Source organism: Mesocricetus auratus, unplaced genomic scaffold, assembly GCF_017639785.1.
Source record: "Mesocricetus auratus isolate SY011 unplaced genomic scaffold, BCM_Maur_2.0 Super-Scaffold_100007, whole genome shotgun sequence".
Classification (NCBI taxonomy): domain Eukaryota; kingdom Metazoa; phylum Chordata; class Mammalia; order Rodentia; family Cricetidae; genus Mesocricetus; species Mesocricetus auratus.
Genome location: NW_024429191.1, coordinates 55873451 through 55899168, shown reverse-complemented (window position 1 = coordinate 55899168; position 25718 = coordinate 55873451). Strand labels below are relative to the sequence as shown.

General features: G+C 39.1%; 1 protein-coding gene across 4 annotated transcripts in view; it reads right to left on the bottom strand.

The window, feature by feature from the left end:
- Ssh2 (slingshot protein phosphatase 2) overlaps positions 1-25718 on the bottom strand; it is a 262347-nt gene that overhangs the window by 30662 nt on the left and 205967 nt on the right. For all 4 annotated transcript variants that reach the window (XM_040749174.1, XM_040749172.1, XM_040749173.1 and 1 more), the window contains 6 exons: positions 23316-23384; positions 22251-22316; positions 16576-16770; positions 12466-12559; positions 12229-12357; positions 5776-5822 (listed from right to left, as the gene is read on the bottom strand). In XM_040749174.1, coding sequence (XP_040605108.1) covers positions 5776-5822; positions 12229-12357; positions 12466-12559; positions 16576-16770; positions 22251-22316; positions 23316-23384 — 600 coding nt within the window. The remainder of the gene's footprint in view (positions 1-5775; positions 5823-12228; positions 12358-12465; positions 12560-16575; positions 16771-22250; positions 22317-23315; positions 23385-25718) is intronic.

Here is a 25718-nt window from a genome sequence, read left to right as displayed (position 1 = left end):
ACCCAACTGGGTTTAACAGACATCTATAGAACATTCCACCCAAATACAAAGGGATATACCTTCTTCTCGGCACCACATGGAACCTTCTCTAAAATTGACCACATAATAGGAAACATAGCAAATCTCCACAGATACAAAAAAATTGGAATAACCCCCTGCATCTTATCAGACCACCATGCATTAACATTAGAATTCAACAATAACACAAATCGCAGAAACCCTACAAACTCATGGAGATTGAACAATGCACAATTGCACCATCCCTGGGTAAAGGAACAAATAAAAAAAGAAATTAAAGACTTCCTCGATTTCAATGAGAATGAAGACACAACATACACAAACTTATGGGACACTTTGAAAGCAGTGCTGAGAGGAAAGTTTATAGCACTAAGTGCCCACATGAAAAAACTGGAGAACAGTCATACTAGAGAATTAATAGCACAGCTGAATGTTCTAGAACAAAAAGAAGCAAACTCCCCAGGAGGAGCAGACGCCAGGAAATAATCAAATTGAGGGCTGAAATCAATCAAGTAGAAACCAGGAAAACATTGAGAAGAATCAATGAAACAAAGAGTTGGTTCTTTGAGAAAATCAACAAAATAGACAAACCTCTGTCCAAACTAACCAAAAGACAGAGAGAGAACATGCTAATTAACAAAATCAGGGATGAGAAAGGGGACATAACAACGGACTCTGAGGAAATCAAGAGAATCATCAGGGCATACTTTGAAAATCTGTACTCCACAAAATTTGAAAATTTAAAAGAAATGGACAATTTCCTGGATAGATATCACTTGCCAAAACTAAATCAAGAACAGATAAATAATCTAAACAGACCTATAACCCCTAATGAAATAGAAGCAGTCATCAAAAGTCTCCCAAACAAAAAAAGCCCAGGCCCAGATGGCTTCAGTGCAGAATTCTACCAGAAATTCAAAGAAGAGCTCATTCCAATACTCGTCAAAGTATTCCACACTATAGAAGCAGGAGGCTCACTGCCAAACTCTTTCTACGAGGCTACAATTACCTTGATACCCAAGCCACACAAAGACACAACTAAGAAAGAGAACTATAGACCAATTTCCCTCATGAACATTGATGCAAAAATACTCAATAAAATACTTGCAAACCGGATTCAAGAACACATCAGAAAAATCATCCACCATGATCAAGTAGGCTTCATTCCAGGAATGCAGGGATGGTTCAACATTAGAAAATCTATCAATGTAATCCACCATATTAACAATCTGCGAAAGAAAAACCACATGATCATCTCACTAGATGCTGAAAAAGCCTTTGACAAAATCCAGCACCCCTTCATGATAAAGGTCCTAGAGAGATCAGGGATAACAGGAACGTACCTGAACATAATAAAAGCAATATACAGTAAACCAACAGCTAACATCAAACTAAATGGAGAGAAACTCAAAGCAATTCCTCTAAAATCAGGAACAAGACAAGGCTGTCCACTCTCTCCATATCTCTTCAATATTGTACTTGAAGTTCTAGCTACAGCAATAAGACAACAAAAGGAGATAAAGGGGATACAAATAGGAAAAGAAGAAGTCAAGCTTTCATTATTTGCAGATGATATGATAGTTTACATATGTGACCCAAAAAACTCCGCAAGGTTACTCCTAGAGCTGATAAACAGCTTCAGCAAAGTGGCAGGATACAAGGTAAACTCAAAAAAATCAGTGGCCCTATTATATACAGATGATGAAGTGACTGAGAAAGAAATCAGAGAAACATCACCTTTTACAATAGCCAAAAACAGCATCAAATATCTGGGGATAATGTTAACCAAGGAAGTGAAAGACCTGTATATCAAAAACTTTGTGTCTTTGAAGAAAGAAATCAAAGAAGATACCAGAAAATGGAAAGATCTCCCATGCTCTTGGATTGGTAGGATCAACATAATAAAAATGGCAATCTTGCCAAAAGCAGTCTATAGATTCAATGCAATCCCTATCAAAATTCCATCACAATTCTTCAAGGACCTGGAAAGATCATTAATCAACTTTATATGGAAAAACAAAAGGCCCAGGATAGCCAAAACATCCCTATACAATAAAGGAACTTCAGGAGGCATCACCATACCTGATTTCAAGCTCTATTATAGAGCTATAGTCCTGAAAACAGCTTGGTATTGGCACAAAAATAGGCAGGTAGACCAATGGAACCGAATCGAAAGCCCTAATTTTAACCCACACACCTATGAACACCTGATTTTTGACAAAGAAGCTAAAACTGTACAGTGGAAAAAAGAAAGCATCTTCAACAAATGGTGCTGGCATAACTGGGTAATGGTATGCAGAAGACTGCAGATAGATCCATGTTTATCGCCTTGTACAAAACTTAAGTCCAAATGGATCAAAGATCTCAACATACATCCAGCCACACTGAAACTTTTAGAAGAGAAAGTGGGAGATACTCTTCAACGAGTTGGTACAGGAGACCACTTCCTAAACATAACACCAGTGGCACAGGCACTGAGATCAACAATTAACAAATGGGACCTTCTGAAACTAAAAAGCTTTTGTAAGGCAAAGGACACAATCAAAAAGACAAAAAGGCAGGCCACAGAATGGGAAAAGATATTCACTAACCCTACATCTGACAGAGGGCTAATCTCCAAAATTTACAAAGAACTCAAGAAACAAGTCTCCAAAACACCAAAGGATCCACTTGAAAGGTGGGGTACAGAGCTAAATAGAGAATTCTCAGTAGAGGAGGCTAAAATGGCCAAGAGACACTTAAGAAAGTGCTCAACATCCTTAGCCATCAGGGAAATGCAAATCAAAACAACTCTGAGATACCATCTTACTCCTGTCAGAATGGCTAGAATCAAAAACACCGAAGACAATTTATGCTGGAGAGGATGTGGAGAGAGAGGATCACTCCTCCATTGCTGGTGGGAATGCCGACTCATACAGCCTCTTTGGAAATCAGTATGGAGATTCCTCAGGAAAATGGGAATTAATCTACCACTAGACCCAGCAATTCCACTCTTAGGCATTTATCCAAATGAGGCAGGTTCATACAACAAGGGCATCTGCTCCACTATGTTCATAGCAGCATTGTTTGTAATAGCCAGAACCTGGAAGCAACCTAGATGCCCCTCAACTGAAGAGTGGATAGAGAAAATGTGGTACATTTACACAATGGAGTATTACTCAGCAGAAAAAAACAATGGAATCTTGAAATTCGCAGGGAAATGGATAGCACTGGAAGAAACCATCCTGAGTGAGGTAACCCAGTCGCAAAAAGACAAACATGGTATGTACTCACTCATATATGGATTTTAAATATGGATCAGGATAGTGCCAGTCTGCACTTCCACAGATAGAGAGTCTGGGAAACAGGAAAGAACCTAAAAGATATGCATATATGCATAGTACCCAAGAGAAGAGGATGGAGACAAGATCCTCTGAATGGATGGGGAACAGGGCGAGGGGGGTAGTGGGACCTGGGAAGAGTAGAGGGGGTAAAGAGGAAGGGAGTTGGTCATGGGGGAACAGGAAGTTGAGGGGGTGGGGGTAAAATAGGGGGAAGAGGGAATCATAGGATCGAAGACAGATCAGGCACCAGAGTGACCTCGAGTGATCTAAAGGTATAACATCAATTGGCAAGCTAAGCAATAGTGGAAGGACCACCTCGAATGCCCATTCCTGATAATGAACTTGATGTCTATAACTATCCGGGAGCCTTCATCCTGGGACTGATGGAAGCAGAGGCAAACACACAACTAAGCACTGAACTGAACCCAAGGAACCCAGTGACAGAGAGAGAGGAGTGATGAGCAAATTGGCAAGGAATGGGCTGGCAAAACCAGCAGAGACGGCTGATCTGAACAGGGGAGTGCTCTTGGACCCCAGACCGACAGTGGGGAGGCCAGAATGGGACTGATCTGGACCCCCAAATGTGAGTGTCAGTGAGAAGGCCTGGGCAACCTATGGGGCTCTGAGCTGTGGATCAGTGTCTATCCCTGGTATACAATCTGTCTTCATGTGCCTATGGCACAAAGAGAGATGCTCTCTCAGCCTGGACTCTTAGGGGAGTGCCTTGACCCTACCAAGAGTGAAATGATAGACTCTAGACATCCCCTATGTGGAGGGATTTGGCAATAGGGTGGGAGGGAGGGTGGAAGGGGAGTGCGGGAGGAGGGGAGGGAGAGGGAACTGGGATTGACATGTGAAACAAGCTATTTAAAATTAAAATAAAAAATGATTAAAAAAAAAAAAAAAAAGAATTGATAAATGGGGGTGGAAGAGATGGCTTAATAGTTAAGAGCACTGGATGCTCTTTCAGAGAACTCAGGTTTGATTCCCAGCATAACAGCACACAACCATCTAGAACTCTAGTCTGATGTCCTCTTCTGGCCTCTAGGGCATCAAGCATGCGAGCAATACACAGACATACATGCAGTCAAAATACCCATACACATAAAAACAAAATAAAACTAATTAAAAAAGAATTGGAAAATGTTCCAGATGACAACCTTGATTTAAAACATTAAATACAGGTACCCAAACATCACATGATACCACATTGATATGTACAATTTTAATATTTTTATAAAATGTTTTAATAAAAGAAGTATATAAGATGGACAGTCTCATCTTCAGCTAGTATTATAGCTTCTGTATGTATATACAATGTGATTACAAGGTATTTGGCAAACAGTGCTATGTCAAACCTCAGATTTCATATTAAATATATCTAAGTTTTCTAGAATGACAGAACTTTTGTCAGCTGTCAAAAACTGTGTCCTACTCTCAAGGAAATTTAAGTGAACATCTGCAGATAAGGCAGAGGCACTGTTGTTTTTCAAGTCCAATCAGAGTCTTATCTTCAAGGGCTCTGTCAAGAAACCTACCAGTGAACAATTTATCTAGTTTATTTTTTTAAATCAATCAATCTATCTATCTATCTATCTATCTATCTATCTATCTATCTATCTATCTATCTATCCATCTATCCATCCATTTTCTTTCTAGACAGGGTTCCTCTGTGTAATCCTGGATGTCCTGGAACTCTCTCTGTAGACCAGGCTGGCTTCAAACTCACAGAGATTTGCCTGCCTCTGCCTCCTGAGTTCTGGCACTAAAGGTGTGTACCACCATTGCCTTGCAAATTTACCTAGTTTTATTTTTTTTGGTTTTCGAGACAGGGTTTCTCTGTATTGTTTTGGAGGCTGTCCTGGAACTCGCTGTGTAGACCAGGCTGGCCTGGAACTAACAGAGATGCGCCTGCCTCTGCCTCCCAAGTCCTGGGATTAAAGGCGTGCGCCACCAATGCCCGGCTGGGATTTTTTAAAATGAAAACTAGAAGTTCATTTTAGCAATTATAAAACACCTTTCTTGCAAGGAGAGAGGAAAGTAGGGAGTGTGCATGACACCTATCAGCACCTCAGATTCTCAGTCTATTATGGAAATCAGAAATGATTCATTATCTTCCTCCTCTGACCTAGGCAAGCTCTATCATTTAACTACATTTCTAGCAACTACATTTGACTCTTAAAGAGTACCAAACACTTGGGAATTTGTTTTTCAAAGCCATTCCATTAATACAATAGATCTTCCTTGGGAGGGAAGAGGATCAAACGGTTGAGAGAATAACTGTTCTGATTTTTTTGTACCATTATAGCTGAGAATTGAAAGCAACTCTAAGGACTAAAGTTTACCCATCAAATACTTCTTTGATAGGAAAATATAAAGAGTAAACAGGGACTTCAGTCATACAGAGGTGCCAGCAATTGCTCTGTGTGCTCACCCTCGGTTCTGTAAGTCCTCTAAGTTTGAAGCATTCCATTCTGAGCCCTGTGGAGCCAAAAAGACAAGGTTAGTGAGTATTATCAAATAAACTAAACAGGGAGGATATTTGGAAAGGAACACTGTGGGGAAACAGTTTATGAAAAGTGACTCGTTCAACAGCATCTACTCAATGCCCCTAAGTACCAGGTACTTTATAACACCTAGTTTTATTAATGATAATGCAAAAAGTTATCTTTGTTTTTTGGGTTGGAGTGGTGAGTGTGTGCTCACATGTGAACAGACAAGTGCCACAGTGTCATGTGGACATCAGAGACGCCTTGCAAGAGTTGGTTCTTGTCCTCTACCACATGTGTTGTGGGGGTCAAATTCAGATTGTCAGGCTTGGGGTCAAGTGTCTTTACCTACTGAATCATTTTGCTTACTTGAGACCTTGAACTTCAAAACCTGTTGTTTTCATCTCCTATGGGTTGGGATTAAAGGGGTGCGCCAGTAAACCCAGTTTATATGGTGCTATGTTCAGGTTAGGCAAGGATTCCATCAATTGAGCTACATCTCTTGCTGTAATTTGGTTTTTTTTTACATTGTATTTTATTGTGTGTGTGTGTGTGTGTGTGTGTGTGTGTGTATGCAAATGTGTTGACCTCAGGTTGTTAGGTGTGGTAGCAAGGGCCTTTACCTCTGAGCTATCTTGCCAGCCCCTGACTTTTCCTTTTTGTTTTGTTTTGTTTTTTTTTTAAGAGAGAGGGTTTCTCTGTGTAACAGCTCTGGCTGTCCTGGAACTCATTTTGTAGATCAGGCTGGCCTTGAACTCACAGAGATCCACCTGCCTCCCCAGTGCTGGAATTAAAGGCGTGTGCCACCAGATTATGGCATATACTTAAATTTCAGGATAAAAAATTATGTGACAAAAGTGGCCCACTTAATAACTACCTCAATAGTACACTATTTCTCTGTACTACCAAGTATAACCAGCTTGTGGCTGAATTTTTATTTGAATGTTTAAAAATTTTTTTTAATGTACATTGGTGTTTGCCATGGAACTGGAGTCACAGACAGTTGTGAACTCCTATGTGGGTGCTGGGAATTGAACCCGAGTCCTCTGGAAGAGCATTTAGTGCTCTTAACCAATAAGCCATCTTTCCAGCCCCTGGATTTTTATTTGAAAAACTCTCTTCTAGAAAGGAGCTGCAATGTCAAATCTTGAAAAAGATAATCACTTTATTCATAAGCAAACTTACTCTGTATTCAATACTCTCATGTTTCCCTTGCTATGACAAAAGACCCTGCTTTTCTGCAAAAGGTCTATTCATGTATAGTCTTTGCCTCCAGGAGAGCTGTTGATACAAAAATCTGGTTGGGCAAAGACTTCCAGCTCAGATAAATTGTACAATCCTTTTTTTTTTTTTTTTTGAGACAGGGTTTCTCTGTATTGTTTTGAAGGCTGTCCTGGAACTCACAGAGATGCGCCTGCCTCTGCCTCCCGAGTGCTGGGATTAAAGGCGTGCGCCACCAACGCCCAACAAATTGTACAACCTTATAAGGATTTAGATGAATCTTTTTTCCTAATAGTAACCTGGCTTCCTACCAATCAACCTTTCCTTGTTATTGCAGATTTTCTTTGAACTATGTTTTAAACATTCCTTCTCCATATCAGCTGATACCTTTCTGAATAAACAGATCTCTGTGCAGTATAATGCAGAGCTGAACATTCTTCCAGAGGGAGGGGAATTGCTGCCTCTCCTTGCACAATCTGGTTGAGTTCCAGACCCAGCAACTATGCATGAAATGGGATCACTTTGAGAAAAGCAGCTCTGCAGCTTGAAACGAGGATAGATCTCTTTTCCCAATGTCAATTACTGGGAAAGTGTATACTCACTGGAGAGGAGAAAGGGGTTTGGACATAGGATATGTGGTACAAAACCAAGGAAAAGTCAGCAAAAGATATTTAGATACCATCTTCAAGCATTTATTTTGCATTTTGAATAAGAGTTAAAATTTATAATTCTAGCTGGGTGGTGGTGGCGCATGCCTTTAATCCTAGCATTCGGGAGGCAGAGGCAGGCGGATCCCTGTGAGTTCGTGGCCGGGCTGGACCGATAGCCTCCAAAACAATACAGAGAAACCCTGTCTCGTAAAAACCAAAAAAAAAAAAATTATAATTCTATTTGGAAGTTATTTTATTAAATAAGAAAATTATTTACACCTTTAATCCCAACACTCAGGAGGCAGATGCAGGCGAATCTCTGAGTTTGAGGTCAGCCTGAACTACAGAGAGAGTTTCAGAATAGCTGGGGCTACATAGAGAACCCTGTCTTAAAATAAAATGAAAAACAAAACAAAACAAAACCAAAATTACAAGCAGTAAGAACGCTCATACCACAAACATGTCCAAATTCATACACTGTACAAACATTACATATAATTTATGGGCTCAGCTGATAATGATGTGCCAATCAATTACAGGTTCATCAACTCTAACAAGTGTACCACTCTTTCATTTATTTAATTTTGCTTTTTTTTTTCCCTTCAAGACAGGGTTTCTATTCAGTCTTGGGTCTCCTGGAACTCATTCTGTAGACATACTGGCCTTGAACTCATGGAGATCTACCTGCCTCTGCCTCCCAACTCCCAAATATTGATATTAAAGGTGTGAGGAGCCACCACTGCCACGTCCAAATGTACTACTCTTGACAGGGTATGCTGATTATATGTCAGGCTATACATAATTCATAGCAGCTGAGAATACATGGAAATTTTAATCTTCTGCTTAACTTTCCTATGAATCTAAAGTATCTCTAAAATTAAAGTCCACATACTAGATGTATGTGTAAATGTAGTAATAAGATTAAAATATGACTAGGAAGCAATAACAAAAGATAATGATACTTTCTTGGGTAATGATTAAAAGTGATTTATTATCTTCTTTTTTTTTAAAGATTTATTTATTTATTATGAATACAACCATACTGCCTCCATGTATGTCTGCACATCCAGAAGAGGGCGCCAGATCTCATTACGGATGGTTGTGAGCCACCATGTGGTTGCTGGGGATTGAACTCAGGTTCTCTGGAAGAGCAGTCAGTGCTCTTAACCTCTGAGCCATCTCTCCAGCCCCGATTTATTATCTTCTAAAATTGAAAAAATTCTACAATGAACTTTAAGTATTTTACTTTTTATGTGTATTAATGTTTTGCCTATAACACATATTGTGCATCACTTGTGTGTCTGGTGGCCTTGGAAATCAGAAAAGGGCTTCAGATGCTCTGGAATTGGAGTTCTGGATGGCTATGACTATCATGTGGGTGCTTGGACTTATTTATTATGTAGTTTGGATGGACAACAAATTTGTGACAATCTTTCTGCCTCAGCTTTGGCAGTACTGGGATTACAGACATGAACTATCATGCGTAGTAAACATAAATTATTTTTGTAAAAAAAAAGTGAAGAAAGGATCATGAAATCTAAGAGGAATCTGTTGGTAGAAATACTCAACCACATTTGTTGGTGATTAGGGAGATATAATTGGGGGAAATTAGACTGTTATTCCTGCTTTCAGCAATATTAAAAATTGCTTATATACCATAAAATGTACCAGTTGAAGAAAGGGTAAAGAGGAGGCAGTTCTGAATTCTAGATGGAAGTGAGTAGTGGTAGAGACATAGGAAATATTTCTGCCTGGTACAAAACAGGCTGATCAATCAGAGAAAGTGGCAATAATTGGTATTTATCATGCCTGTGCCATTTATTTATTATTTATGTATTTATTTGAGACAGGTCTGGCTGACCTAGAACTATGTAGACCATGCTGTCCTCAAACTGATAGAGATCTATCTGTCTCTACCTCCTGAGTGCTGGGATTAAGGGTGTGCATCATGTTAGGCAACATGTGTGTGTATGTATGGTGCTGGCAATCAAACTCTGGGCCCAGCGCTGGAGAGAAAAGTTCCACATTTTTCTTATAGTATTGAAACCCACATTTAGGGCTGGGAATGTGGTTTAATGGTAGAGTCCTTGTCTACACAGGTCTCTATACTTGATCTCCAGTATCAAAGAAATAAGCAATGCTTGATGGTAAAGTGACTTCTAGTTTGCTCCTGATCCCCTTCTTCCTAGGGTATCATGGCTCCCAGGTTGAATTCAAACTCTCTATGCAACTGAGGACAACCTTGTCATGAGTACTGGAGTGTTACCATACCCAGCTTACATGGTGTTGGGATCAAACTCAGTACCACATGCATGTCAGGTAGATACTGTACCACCTGGGCTACATCTTCAGCTAGCTCTGGCCACTATCTAACATGAGCTCTTTTTGCTTACTAGAATTTGTCTTTCATAAAAGTTCAGTCATACTTCATGGAATCTGGGCAAAGACCATCTGAGTGAGTGGCTCCTAAGATTTCTACAGATAAGACAAGAATTCCAACAATGGAAGAGTGGGATATTTTTGAGACCTCATGAAAATACATACTAGAGACAACAAATCTTTATCCATAGAAAGGCCAGTACAATCTACATCCAGATATGGCAACACATATTAGCCAAGCGGTGGTGGCACATGCCTTTAATTGTAGAACTCCCTGCCCTGCCCCCGCCAAAACAGTAGAAAAGAAGATCCCCTGACGGTCACAGCTTTGCTTAGTAATTTCATAACGATTCACAGGCCATTTGAATTAAGCTACAGACAAATATGTTCTAAAATGTCAAGCTTTCACTGGTACCAAGTCTGACTAAATGGTAAAATAAACTTGTGAATGTTTAGAGTGAGGTAATAAAGTTTAGTCAGTTTCTGTGGGTCTATCCCTCTTCTCTCTGTACTCCTGGCTTCTAACCAGTTCAGTTCACAATGTGTTCATCAGAAAACAGAAGCAATACATTTCTGGATGAAGACAGTACTGGCCTCTCTACGGATAAGGATAAGAAGCTTTGGTAACACATTTGCCCAAAATGTATATGAAGTGGAAACACAATGATGTTTTAGCATTCTTTGCTTTTAAGTATTCTTGTTAACCTTGCTCCTACTACCATGTACACATGAAACTAGAATTCTTCAACCTTAGAGGCTTGCTGTCTAGTCTCTGTGTGTCTTCCTTGAGACAATTATAGGTCACTGAATGTTTGATAACTATGAAGAAAAATTTTTAGTCACTGACTTTTTGGTAACCATGAAAAGTAATTTGGGAGCCCCAAAATGCTTCGACATGGCTTCATGTTGTTTAAAAGCTGAGGGCTGAGGATATAGTTCAGTGGTGGAATATGTGCTTAACACGTGCAAGGGTTAGGATTTGATCTTGAGGGCTCCAGAAAATAACTAAGCAAATAAACCCAACAGACTTTCTGTTGTAAGTAGTCCCATCTGCTCAGATGAAATACATCTGGTTTTTTATACATTCAGGAGACTGAAAGGTGTGAAAACCATCCTATTTAGATATACTTTGTGAACCCATAGAAGACTAGCATATTTGACTCTAAGTACTAAAAAAATAAAAAGACAGATGAAATATTTAACAACCTAGAGGAAGAAAGCCCTGGTTTGTAGCATTTGTTAAATTCCTTGGTAAAAATATTACCCTCATACTCAGTTTTAATCCACTGAAAGAGGAACTGGGGCCAGGCAGTGGTGGCGCACGCCTTTAATCACAGCACTCGGGAGGCAGAGGCAGGCGGATCTCTGTGAGTTCGAGGCCAGCCTGGTCTACAGAGTGAGTTCCAGGACAGTCTCCAAAACAGTAGAGAAACCCTGTCTTGAAAAACCAAAACCAAAACCAAATCCAAAAAAGAACTGAGAAGAAATGAGCAGTAGTAAGCCATTATATAACATTTCTACCATACGATACATGTAAATAAACTTAAAAAGCACAGATATTACCAGTGTCAGTAAAGTAATGTAGCAAAATTTTTAGAAAGCAATGAGGCTTGAGTACGTATTGCCTATGCTTTTACTTCAGTTACATTAAAAAAATTTTTTAGATTTATTTATTTTATGTGTATGAGTGTCTGGCCTGCATGTATGCCTGTGAACCAGATGGATGCCTGGTGCCTGCAGAGGTCAGAAGGGGGCTTCAGATACATAGGAGACAGAGTTATGGACGGTTTTGAGTTACCATATGGGTGTTGGGAATTAAAACCAGGTCCTCTGCAAGAACAGTAAGTGCCTTTAACCACTGAGCCATCTCTTCAGTTCAGTTACATTTTATTTAAATATAGTAAAATAACAATTTTCTTAAGTCTGAAGCTAGTTTCAAAATACCACTTAAAGTGGCTTTAAAACTTACCAGGGCCGGGCGTTGGTGGCGCATGCCTTTAATCCCAGCACTCGGGAGGCAGAGGCAGGCGGATCTCTGTGAGTTTGAGGCCAGCCTGGTCTACAGAGCTAGTTCCAGGACAGCCTCCAAAACAATACAGAGAAACCGTGCCTCGAAAAACAAAACAAAACAAAACAAAAAAAACTTACCAGGAACACATGCTCAAATATCTGTGTAGGACTATCCATCTGACCAAGGATCACTATCATTTCATTATCTATGAATTCCTTGAATTCTCGCAAGTTGCACACCATCTGCATTTCCAACTCTGTACGTATCTGAAACAGAGGCAATGTAAAGTTCTTCTGCGTTTTCAATACCATTTTTATCTCCAAACCTATTGTTATTCCATTCCATTTCAACACTGAGGAATCAATGCTGCTTACCTCTTTGGATGTGATATTTTCCAAATCCTTTTGCATCATAATCTCCCTCAATTTGGTTTTAATAAGCCTTTCTGTTCGTTCACGTTCAGTTGGTCTGAGAATAGACAAGTAGTGTTTTTTCTTAAACATGAATTTAATCAAAGCAATTAATTCACCATTTGACTATGTTTCAAAACTACTTCTCTTACTCTCATATTTACATTGCAGAAGCATAGCAAATGAAAGTAATACCCAACTACACAGTGAATTTCAGGCCAATGTGGGTATTACATAATGAAACAATGTCTAAACCACAATCAAAACCAAACTAGCAACAAGAACATCTTCCCAAACTAAACCAACACCCCCCCAAAACCACATAGAACATAATAAACATGTAAAATCTACTTGAAGAGGTTCTATGTGCTTAAAAGTCTTTAAATACACCAAGAATATATAGCTCTAAGAAGAAGCAAAGACTAGTTATTGATGACCCACTAAATATAGTGTCATGTGGGGAGACTGGAAAGGTAGAGCCTCCCCTCCCCACCAAAAAAAAAATAAGAAGCAAAGATAACTGTGTATATCAAGTATATCTCATGCCCTTATCAAGAACGGCCAGATATCATCGCCTACTGAACTAGAATACTAATCTGGGTAGAATAGTGGTAAGACTTTCAAGAGAACCAGACCTTAAAATGCCATCCTATGCTGATCATTCATTGCTGTGGGCCTATAAGATAGGAAGGAGAATGGTCTGATCCAACCTCTTCCAACAAGGCAAGTTTTATTCTAAAATGGGTTGTAGGGGTCAACTATCTGGAATACTTTGGTCTGAAACACTTTTCCATTTCATGGCAACTCTAAGAATAGCTTTGTGAATTTTTTTTTTTTGAGCAAGGTCTTGCCATGTAGTCTAGGCTGACTTAGAACATTCAATCCTCCTGCTTCAGCTTTTCAAATACTGGGACTATAGATGTGCATCAGTGCCCTTTTGTTCCTGCTCATTTCTGTGAAATTTTAATACTAACTCTATATAGTTAAGGAGACAAACATGTTAAAAGATACACTGATAATCATGTATATTAGCAGGAAAATCAGACCACTCAGTCCAGCCCAATTATCTGCAGGACTATGTTGTTTTTGTTTTCTTTAAAATTATTCAAGGTCAGGTGTTGTGGCACATGCCTTTAGTCCTAGCATGCTGAGTTAGAGGCCAGCCTAGTCTACATAGTGATTTCTAGGATAGCCAGGGCTACATAGTGATATGTTGTCTCAGAAACAAAAAAGAAAATTACTCAGCTGGGCGGGAGTGGTGCATGCCTTAAGTCCCAGCACTCAGGAGACAGAGGCAGGTATCTCTGTGAGTTCAAGGCTAGAATGGTCTACAGTTTCAGGACAGCCACGGCTACAAAAAGAAACCGTCTTTAAAAACCAAAAAGAAAAACAAAAAGGAAAGAAAAGTGTAACTAGGTGCTTCTCTCTAGTGGCATGGTTCATATTATGGAAGATTTGAATACTTTCTGTTCCATCTTTGCCCCTACCTACTTAAGAAAGGTATCTGCTTTGCATCTCCTTATTTGGAAATGGACATGGCCTAAGCCTTCAGGCATCCTGCCTGATCCTGCTGCTTACAGTCTTATCACTGGGTATAAAAATAGCCTCTATAATCTCCAATTCTGTATGCTGCATCTCCACACACTCGGCGTGCCACGTTGCTTAGGCACTCTGCCTCTCATGAACTATGCAGAAAACCTGTGCTGCTCTTGCCAGGGCATTTCTGGCTTGAATAAGAGTGCAATTTTTATCTAGGCTTCATTGTTCTTGGACACAGTAACGTGGGAGGAAATGTGCAATGACAGTTTTCTACTGAAAACACGTATTGATAAAATAGATTTTAGCACCTGTGTGCATGCATGATTTCTTAGGTGTTTTCTTTCTGTCTTTTTTTTTTTTTTTGGTCCTTTACACTCTGAGGTGGAGTAGTTTGGGAGCAGACAGACCTAGGTTTAATCATAACCCTGATACTTACAGTTAATGTGACCTTGAACCAGGGTCCTTGTTTCTGAGCCTGGCAAGCATAACATTAGATGTACATTGGGGCACCATACATGTTCATGCCCTTCTTGGATTACAAATACAAACTGTTCACAAGAGAACATTGTAAGTTTTTTTGGCTTACATTTTTCCTGTATTCTCACTATTCTTTTATAGGTCTTTTTAGTTAACTTGGGTAGGAACAGGGCACAGAAAAAGAACTTGGTATACAAACATACTTTGTCTTCTATGATGTCACTGGAAAAAACATAAAATACAGAGAAAACAAAACTAAAAACCACTTTATCCAGATATAATCATGTCCTAGTTAGTTGTTTTGATGAAAACACCTAACCAGTGTTTCTCCAAAACAGTGAGTTTTGGAGAAAAGGGCTTATTTGGCTTACACTTCCACATCCTAGTCCATTACTGAAAGAAGCCAGGACAGAAACCCAAACACAGTAGGAACCTGGAGGCAGGAGCTGCTGTAGAGGCCATGGAAGAGTGCTGCTTACTGGCTTGCTCCTCATGGTTTACTCAAGTCTGTTTTCTTATAGAACTCAGGACCACCATCAGGGAGGAGACCCCCCCCCCACCAAACACACAATGGGCTGGGCCCTCACATCAATCACTAATTAAGAAAATGCCCTCAGGCTTGCTGACAGACTGATCTTATGGGGGCATTTTCTCAACTGAGGTACCATTCTCTCCAACAACTCTTTGTGTCAAGTTGACATAAAAGTAGCCTGCACATTAGTTCTGATATTTGGGCATATAGTTTTCATTTATTCCATTTCTATTAAATGTATCTTAAAACTAAGAACAAATACCCAGTGAGTATCTACTAGGTTTCAGGAGCTGTACTTTTTTTGGTTTTGCTTAGGGATGTAAAGCAATTGCTTCTTTTGTGTTACAGATCCAACATCTCAAATAAAATCAAAATTAGGAAGGAAAAACAATAGTTTACTTATTTTAAGATATTTATTCTTTATTTTGAGATGGAGTTGGTCCTATTATTTGTAGTCAATACTGGTTTAAACTTGAAACTCTCCTGCCTCAGTCTCAAAAGTGTGCTGTGTGCTAATATCCCTGGCTAGGAAGGATTTTTTTCCTCTAAGCATGGTTTGGGATATGCTTTTCTGAGCTAGATGAAACATCCATCACTCTGAAATCCACCAACCAGCTTCACAATATGAAATCATCAAGATCATTTTCGATAGATTTGCATCCTTTTGTAACTATGGGATCTTGAAAGGATTAAGCCTGCTGGAAAGGCACTGGAACTAACAACTCTGTAAAAAAAAGACTGATGATGTTTTGCCTACTTCTTGAACTAAAATAAAGCCATAACTCAACAGAAGTAAATTCAACTCAGTGTTCTTTTTAATAGATTGGAAACATCTGTCTTCCCTTGTTCCTTTCTGAGACAGGGTCTCACTATGTAGCTCTGGAAGGCTTGGAACTCACTCTGTAGACCAGGCTGGCCTTGAAGAGACGAACTTGCCTCTGTTTCCTGAGTGCTGGGATTAAAGGTGAGCATCCTCCCACCCATGCCCTTTAAAGAGTAGTTTCTACTGGTTACATCAGTAAATGAAAAAAGAGAACACATCAACTATTGTTCCTGTCCTGGAATTTTCTCTGTAGACCAGGCTAGCCTCAAACTCACAAAGATCCACCTGCCTCTACCTCCCAAATGCTGGGATCAAAGGCGTGTACTACCACTGCCTGGCTTTTTTAATTTTATGTGCATTGGTGTGTTGCCTGCATGAATGTCGGTGTGAAGGTGTTGGATCCCTGGAAAAGTAGTTATAGACAGTTGTGAGCTGCCATGTGGGTGTGGAAATTGAACAGCCAATGCTCTTATCCACAAAGCCATCTCTCAGATTTTTATAGCATTACATTTTTGATTGCAGACACTCTATTCTGTCCAAGAGTGAAATTCCTCAGGCTTTTGTAGGAAACAGAAGGACCTACATTATGACAGAAGTGTAATCTACATTGCAACTACTGTCAGTGGGGCAGGGTTAGTTCCTAAGGAATATGCTGCCTAGGACACAAGAGAGGGCTTCCACAATCCTCAGCAAGTCAACTTACATGTCTGTGAAGAGGGCTGGAGAGTCAGGCCGATGAGACTGTACATCCTGCATAGCATTCCATTCATTGACGGAGGATTGATCTGAGTTGATATGACTCTCATAATAACTCACCCAAGTGAGAAAAAGGCTGCCTGGATAATAGTTATGCATTCTGGCCACTTCACAAGCCTTGTGCAAGCTCTGTAGTGCAGACCTGAAAGATAGGCAAAGAAATGAGACTATAGAACTATGGGATGCCAAAAGGATAAAAACCACATTTATCTCAAACTCCTCTAACTTTTGAATTCTACAGAGTATTATTTTCTGTAGAACTTCCTCTCTCCCCAGAAGTCAGATTCTCTGATTCTGATGCATCCTCAAGGCAAGGTGTTGGGGGAGGGGAAGAGCACTTAGTCAAGGAACCTATGGCCTTATGACCTTATCCACGGACTCATGTTGTGACTATGTCATTAGTAAACAGAAATCTCAACAATTAACTATTCAGATTTTGTTTCCCTTTGGCACAGAATCATGTGATAGCTTATCCTCTACGTCCTTACAGGCTCCACAAAGATCATATAGGCAGATGCCCCTAAGCCATGAGGCTATGTTCTCTGATGTCCAGGAAGTACTGACCTAATGGTATTATCATTCTTGCTACCTTAGTCTCCTAGTTCTTTAAACTATTTATTCATTCACACGAGTTACTTTCTAAGAATAGCTCTGGCTATCCTGAGACTAAATTAAACCTTCTGACTCTGAGCTCAGAAACCCAAGAAGGGTAAACAAAACTTAAAGCTATGTTTTTTTTTCTATTTACCTAAGCTAAAGCCAGATTGCTAGAAAATAAACAAAAGACAAACAAAAGAAATGCTAGGAAGTAACTTACACAAGCCCAAGGACCATTCTACATTTTGTTTATTGGTCTGCCTCCAGTGCTTAAAGAGGCATAGATTGTAGCTAGAGCTCTGAAGGAAAACTTTTCTTTATAACATTTATTATTTTTAAAATAATTTTATGTGTATGAATGTTTTGACCGCATGTATGTCTGTGTACCATATGTATGCCTGGTGCCCAAGTGGTTAGAAGGAGAAGGATCCCTTGGAACTGTAGTTACAGAAGAGTGTGAGCCACAATTTGAGGGTTAGAAATTGAACTTGAGGTCTCTGCAAGAACCAGTATTTTTAACTGCTGAGTCAACGTTCTAGTAACTATCATTAAAAAAAAAAATATTTGTGTGTGAGTGGGTGCACATGCCGCAGTAGCATACATATGGGGGCCAGAGGTAAATTTTTGGGGCATTAGCTCTTTCTTCCACCAGGTGTATCCTGGAAGCCAAACTCAGGCTGTCAGTCTTGGTGGTCAGTGCCTTTACCTGCTAAGCCATTTCAAATGATCTTATATATATTTTGTTAAGAATACCCTTTATTCCTCCTCCTTAAGAAAAGTGATCTATGCTCATTTAAAAAAAGTCCTAGTTGGCCAGGCATAGTGGAATCTGCCTTTAATCTCAGCACTTGGGAGGCAGAAACAGGTAGATGGACCTCGGTTGAGTTTAAGGTCAACAGACTGAGTTCCAGGACAGTCAGAGCTATGTAGAGAGATCCTGTCTCAAAAAAAAACCAAAACTAAAACGAAAATCTAACAAATTGTATGGTGCTTGTGTAGCATGCAGGAGGAACTAGGTCACTTACAGTGCCACAATAAATAGACAAAATAAATGTCAGAAATATCATGTAATCCTAGCATCACTATTCAAGCTCAGGGCTACTCTTTCCAATTCCTTGGTCTATTTGCAGGCCATAATAAAAACAGTATGGCTGTATTATGCATTTATTCATAATACACTTGCTCTTAGAATACACTTATGCATATTTACTTGTTCTTTTATTTTATAGTCTGCCATTAACATCTGATTTCAATATTCTCCAACTACATTGTTTTTTTTTTTTTTTGGAGACAGGTTCTCATGTATTCTAGATCTCGATCTAACTATATAGTTCACTATGGCCTTGAACTTAGAATTAATTTATCCTACTGTCTTCACCCTGCCATTCCCTGAATCCTGAGAATAAATGTTATGTGCTACAATGCTCAGTTTTAACCAGATCATTTCCTTCCTTCCTTCCTTCCTTCCTTCCTTCCTTCCTTCCTTCCTTCCTTCCTTCCTTGTTTTGGGTTTTTGAGACAGGGTTTCTCTGTGTAACAGCCTTGGCCGTCCTGGAACTCACTCTGTAGACCAGGCTGGTCTCCAACTCACTGAGATTCACCTGTCTCTGCATCCCAAGTGCTGGGATTAAAAGCATGTGTCACCATGGCCCAGCGAACCAGATCACTTTTTAATCATTAAAACTTAATGGTTGTTTAATAGTCATTTATATGCACATGCCAGATTTAAGTGATTTCCTATTTTTCAAACATTTAAATTCTATTGTTATTGTTAGAATGCCAACAAACATTTCTTACATCTAAAATATTTGTATATCCATTTTTATAATCTCAGTAAATTCTTAGAATTACTAGGTTAAAAATGATAAGGAATATTGGCAAAATGCTCTCCGGAAAGGCTACTCCAGTTTATTCTTCTACTAATGGTTGAATCTGTTCTTTAAGCCCATGTCAAGTCTATATCATATAAACTTTTTGAAAAACAGCTCATTGAATTAGGCTTTTTTGAGGGGGACAGTTGTTTGGCTTGTTTGTTTTTTCGAGACAGGATTTCTTTGTGTAGTTCTGCCTGTCCCAGAACTCACTCTTGTAGACCAGGCTGGCCTCGAACTCACTGAGATTCGCCTGCCTCTGCCTCCCGAGTGCTGGGATTAAAAGAGCAAGGCACCAATGTTCGGCTTGAATTAGTTTTTAAAAACTGTATTTATTCATTTTATTTAATGTGTTGAGTGTTTTGCCTGTACCATGTGCATGCAGGGAGGTGAGAAGAGGGAGTTGGATAGCCTGCAACTAGAAATACAGATGGTATGAAGCACCGTGTGGCTGCTGAGAATTGAGCCTGGGTCTTCTACAAGAGCAACGAGTGCTCTTAACTGGATGAGCCATCTCTCCAAGCTCATAATTTTTTTCTTAACACCAATTTAGTTAAGAGTAATCCACCAGTTAGTTACTTTTTTTTTTAAGTGAGAAGTTTTATTAGAAAGGAGAGGGAACGGGAAGGAAGAGAAAAGAGGTAAAGAGACACAGAGACAGAGAGAGGACAGAAGAGAAGAGGAAGACAGGAATAAGTCCTGTTTGCCCCAAGGGAAGAGAGGGAAAGAGAGAAAGAGAGTTAACTTTTAATTATGTAAGATAAATTCTTTTTTAAAGACAATGTTTCTAAAAAAAAAAAAAAAAGACAATGTTGTAGAGGACCTGAGTTGAATTCCTAGCACCCACATGGTGGCTCACAATGACCAATAACTCCAGGTCCAGGGGATCCAACACATCCTTCTAGTCTCCTTGGGCCATGGTGCGTATGGCGCACACAAACTTATGCAGGCACACACATACACATATACATAAAAATAATAAATAAATATAAAACAAAGTTGTAGACTTTCAAAAAGTATTTCAAAGATATAATCTCTGGTTTTATTTCTAGAGTGCGTATGTGTGGTAGATACATGAGTACACATTTTGTGGATTTATGTGGGTACTTGCGTATGTGAAGACAGATGTCAATGTTAGGTGTCTTCCTCAATCCCTTTCCTCATTTTTTTTGAGACAGAATTTCTCATTGAGCCTGGAGCTAATCAATTTGGCTAGGCTAGCTGGATAATGAGCTTCAGATATTTGCCTGTCTTTAGCTATTTTTTCCTTTCTTTTTTAAAGTAGATACTGCATATTGAATAAGTCTCCATACTTGCACAGTAAGCCATCTGTTCAGTCAGGTAAGTGTTTCCTATTACTCAAAATAGACAAATGCTCAGAGAATTTCAGTTTCACTCCAGTGATTCCATACATTTGGAAATTCATGCTTTATAATCATACCTCACAGAGTCTGCTGCAACTGCCCTAAAATACACTCAGTGTTAGTTGCTTCAAAAACAACGACTGCATGCAGGAGTGGAGGTTACAGTCACTAGGGTCCAGCTAGGAAAACCCCTGGTCTAAACACTGCTTTGATCTGCATCTTTAGTACTTCTCTCCTATGACTTTCAATTAAATATTTTTAAAAAGTTAATAGAACTATGACTAGTCAGTTTACTTGAAACAACAGTTCTTGATCTGAGGTTATTACTTGAATTAAAGTTGCTTTGTCCTCAAAATAGATCTGAAAACACTGCCATTCTACTATACCCACTGGAATTCACCTGTGAGCTATGTTCTAAATCTATAAATGTGGTCTAATCTCACCTAAAACTCTGTCCCACCTTAATTACTGCATAAGAAAGTTAACTGTTCAGTGACAATGAGGATTCTATACATCTAAACCCTATCACTTCTGTTATTCAGCTTTAGATTTTTCCAGACTTATTTCACTTCTTGTTTTGCTTGCCTTATCTCCATGGGGGACTTTTAATATAGAACAGGCAGTAGAATGAGAAGCAGAAGTTTATTTATTATTTATTTGTTATGTGTGTGTGCGTGGTCTGAGTGTTTGTGTGTGAACAGATTTGTGTGGGCGCATGTATGTGTGTGTTTCGGTAGGTCAGAGGTCAATGTTGTATGTCTTCTTCAGTTGCTGTCCACCTAATTATTTGACATAAGGTCTCATTGAATCTGGATATCACTGACTCAGCTACACTGGTGGGCTAGCAATTCCAGGGATTTGCCTGTCCCCCATTTCTTTTCTTCCCTAATTTCCTGCGACATGGATGTACAGATGAGCACTGCTGTGCCTGGCTTTTTACATAGGCATTAGGGATCTGAGTTTAGACCCTCAGGTTTGCATGACACTTTACTGATTGAACTATTTCAGTCCACAGAAACTAAAGACTACTGAGCCAAAAGTCTCATTATTCCCTGTTTATAGTAGATCATTTCCTAGATAAGTGAACAAGAGTCTATTCTATCTAATTAAACAAGATACTCTTGGGCCAGTTATGTAACCCTTGAGATGCCTCAGTTCTTTCAGCCACAACAGGGTGTTAACAACACTACCGGTGTACTGATTAAATATAAGCCATGTAAAGCATCCAGAATGCAGGGAATAACTTAAAAGTGTTAGTATATGTGTGGTTATTAACAACAGTTTCTTTAGGCTTTATTTGCAGCACACAAACAACTGCCAGTATTTTAAAAGGAAATACATCTATCTATAATGTAACTTTGTCAAGGCTATCTTTGATTATCTTAGGAAACTAAAAGCTAGTACATAGCAGTAGACTGTATTGACTTGGCTCTCACAATAAGCATGGTCAGTGTGAAAAACAGTTCTAACAGGCTCTCTAACCAATTAGCATTTCTTCTAGAGTCCAATACTACCTCTGGATTTCACTTGTTCACCAATGCACAAAGCTTTCCTCTGTGACAACTTAAAAACTGTGTTTCTAGGCCACCTTTAATCATGGTTACCAAGCAAACAGATTGCACACACATACATAAATCCTCTACATATACAGTATGTATATGAATAGTGAATTGTATCATTTCAAATTCTACTTCTCTACAAGGCATTATTTTAATAACATTAAAGAACTTTTTTGTAGAGCCACTTTAAAAAACAACCCTGTTTTACAGAGATATTGAAAGTCATCTTACCACATTGCTTGCACAGACACAGGTTTGAATATGTGCACTCTGTTATCTGTTGATACGCTGAATCCACTAAGAGCAAAAGAAAACAGACAAAGTCCACAAATAAGGGTCATGTATTTCTAGTTCGATACACCAGCTGACTGATTAAATAGAAGAAATAATCAGTATGTCATCTAGACGTTAACTAGACGTAGGATGTTACTGAAAAGTTCCAATGTGGCCGCTGAGAGGACAATCAGTCTTCTCTAGGGATGAGGATTACTTTCTGGGTAATCCAATTCCAAGTGGTTATCCCTAAACACATACACATATGAGCAACACTAAATGGACTCAACAAGCTGTGCCTATATGTACATATGCATAAATATGAAATAATAATGATGAAATATCATGAATTAGAGAGAGAGTGGGGGAACATACAGGAGCTGGGGAGAGGGTCAGAATTATAGAAATACAGTAGTCATGTATAAAATTCTCAAAAATAAATTTAAATAAAGAAAAGGGTCAACAAATTGATTTTATCTACTAGGCAAAATTAAGGTGTTCTAATGTATATTTCTAGTTGGAAGTCTTTTGATTCATAGCAAACTTGACCTGGATTTTATAAATTGGAGTAAACATTTCAGTCTCTTGGGAACACATTCTAAAAACACCAGGAGGTGGGGGTGGCTGACTGGAAGGAACTGGCTCAGGAAAGGGTTACACAGCAGGCAGACAGCTGGCAGAAGTCATAGAGGTTATTTGAAAGAGAACACATCATCCTCTGGGAGAACACTGCAAGAGCAGTTCCACATGTGCACACTAAAGGGTGAGCCAACAAACAAACTCCATCTTCTTTGTCTGGCTTCCTACCATAGTCAGCTCAGAAGAACAGAGTGAGAGACCCTGGCAAGTTGTATTTTATCTCTTGACAAAACAGCAGTTTAAAAGGCCTCATCAGCTGCTGGCATGTCACTTCAGTTGGACACACTGGGCCTTCCATTCAGCTGAATCAATGAGCCACTGAGACTAAGATAGAACCACACCCCTTGGCTTTCTGTAGAATGGGGGAAAAGGTAAAGTTCTTACCCATCACCATCCAAATGAATTAGGGTATCACTCCAGAGAGGCAAGACTAAGCCCATGGTACAAGTGCTACTGTAAGACAAGAAATAATCATTAAGTTACTTCCTGTTATTCTAGGAAGTAATCATCATTTATTAACTTTTAACATGTGGGATAAACCTCCAAGAAATAAATGGTGTCATAAGTGCAGAGAAATTTCTCTCACTTTACTATTAATCCCATACATGTTCTCAGGATTACTTTAAAAAACATGGCCGGTCAAACCTTATCTATTTAACAAACAAACAAACAAACAAACAAACAAACAAAAAAACTTATTGACTGAACTCCTGTATTGTCTTATTAAGTAGCTACTATCTTAAAAAAATCCAAGTAATCACTGCTGACTTGAATTTGGTAGGTCTCAGTCCAGGACACAACTCAATTTTTTCAGGGGTCAGGAGACACGAACAAAGTTTCACACAGCCCAGGCTGGCCTTGAACTCCTGATCCTCCTACCTTCACCTCCCAAGTATTGGGATTATAGGTGTGCATCACCACACCTGCCCTTAAGGACTAGTTCTAATGTCAAGAAATACTGCTAGTTTCTCAAGATCTTGGAATAAATGATTTGTTCAGTTCTAAGATTTAATGGAAACTAGGAATACCCAGTCTTAAAAGGAAAGGACTTTAAAAATGTACAGAAGTAATAGACATGGACTGTTATCAAGTTAGAGAAATAAAAAAATATAATTTAAATGAAAGAGTACTTAGTCTCGTGTGTGTATATGTGTTTAAATGAGATTTTAAAAACTATATTTTATGTGTATGCTACTTGCATATATTTCTGTGGAAGAGGGGAGGATGATATAATTATATCATAATTTAAAAATATACCACATAATAGCTCGTAACTGTTCATAATTCTAATCCCAGAGGATAAAGCTAGGCATGGTGACACTAGTCTATGGGAGGCTGAGGCAGGAGACTGTGAGCTCAAGGTCAGTCTGAGTTAGTGCACTTCAGGCGTTGGCTTATATAGAGGCACCTTATTCCCCCTGCCTTCCCACCCCCTGCCAAAACAAAACAAAAAACAGAAGGAGAAAACACAAATATTTAAGATCTCTCTTTCAAAGTTAATCAAGGAATCAGGAGACATATAATCAAAAACAAGTGCACCAAACTCTGATGTATTCAATTTCACAAAAAGTATGCTACTGGAATTAAAGACCCATGAAGAGTAGGTGATTTCAACCCATTTCTGCAATAGACAGGTCATCTGGACAAAAAACAAACAGAGAAACATCAGAATTGCATGACATTACACATCAAAAGGACTTAACAGTATCTATAGAAGAAAGTCCCACCCAAATTCTAGCAGCCCACAAAAGCTTCTCCAAAACAGACCACATCCTGCTACACAAATAAATCTTAATAAGTTCCGAAAAACCGAAGCAGTGTCATGTACCCAATTTGACCATAATGAAGTAAAACTTAAATAAGTAGCAAACAAATCTCTACTAAATAAACAAACTCGTGGAAATTAACCAACTAATTACTGAATGATCAAAGAAGATTTAAAATCATTAAAGTAAAATAATGCTAATACATCACACTATAGAATTGAAGTCAAATATTAACCAAGAGTAGGTGTTTTAATGTATCTGAAAGGGATGTGGGGTGTTAGGCAGGCAGCATGATACAAATGATTTAAAAGTACCAGGAATACCAATGAAAACTGGAAACTGCCGCTGACCTAGGAATGTTAGTGCTTGGCTGTTCTCTACACTTAACTAGACTGTTACTTAACACTCTACTATTATGTGAGTTCCGGGTTAGCCAGGGATACATACCCTATTTCCAAAAAAGCTATAACAACAAATCCAAAACCCTAACCATCTAAAATCAAAATAGAAAACAACAACAATAAACCAAAACCAGAGAGATCTCTCATTGTTTAATAGTGCTTGTTCTTGCAGAGAACTTGAGTTCAGGTCCCAGCATCCATGTCAGGTAGTTCACAACTGCCTGTAACTCAGCTCCAGGAGATACAGCATTCTTCTGGCCTACATGGGCACTTGCATGCTTAGAGTGTTTGTGCATGCATGTGTTTGGACACACACTTTTTTTTTGAGACAAAGTCTGGCTGGCTTGGAACTCTCTACGGAGACTAGACTGGGCTCAAATTCAAAGAGATTCACTTATTCTACATCCCAAATGCTGGGGTTAAAGGTTTGCACCATCAAGCACTTTGGGAGGGTGGGGGGTGGGGGATGTGGGTGGAGAAGGGGTGAGGTCATGAGTGCTAGAAAGAGCTCTCTTGTACACACACACACACACACACACACACATACACACACATACACACATACATACAACTAAACAAACAACAACAAAAACCCAGAGTTGGATATGGTGACATACACA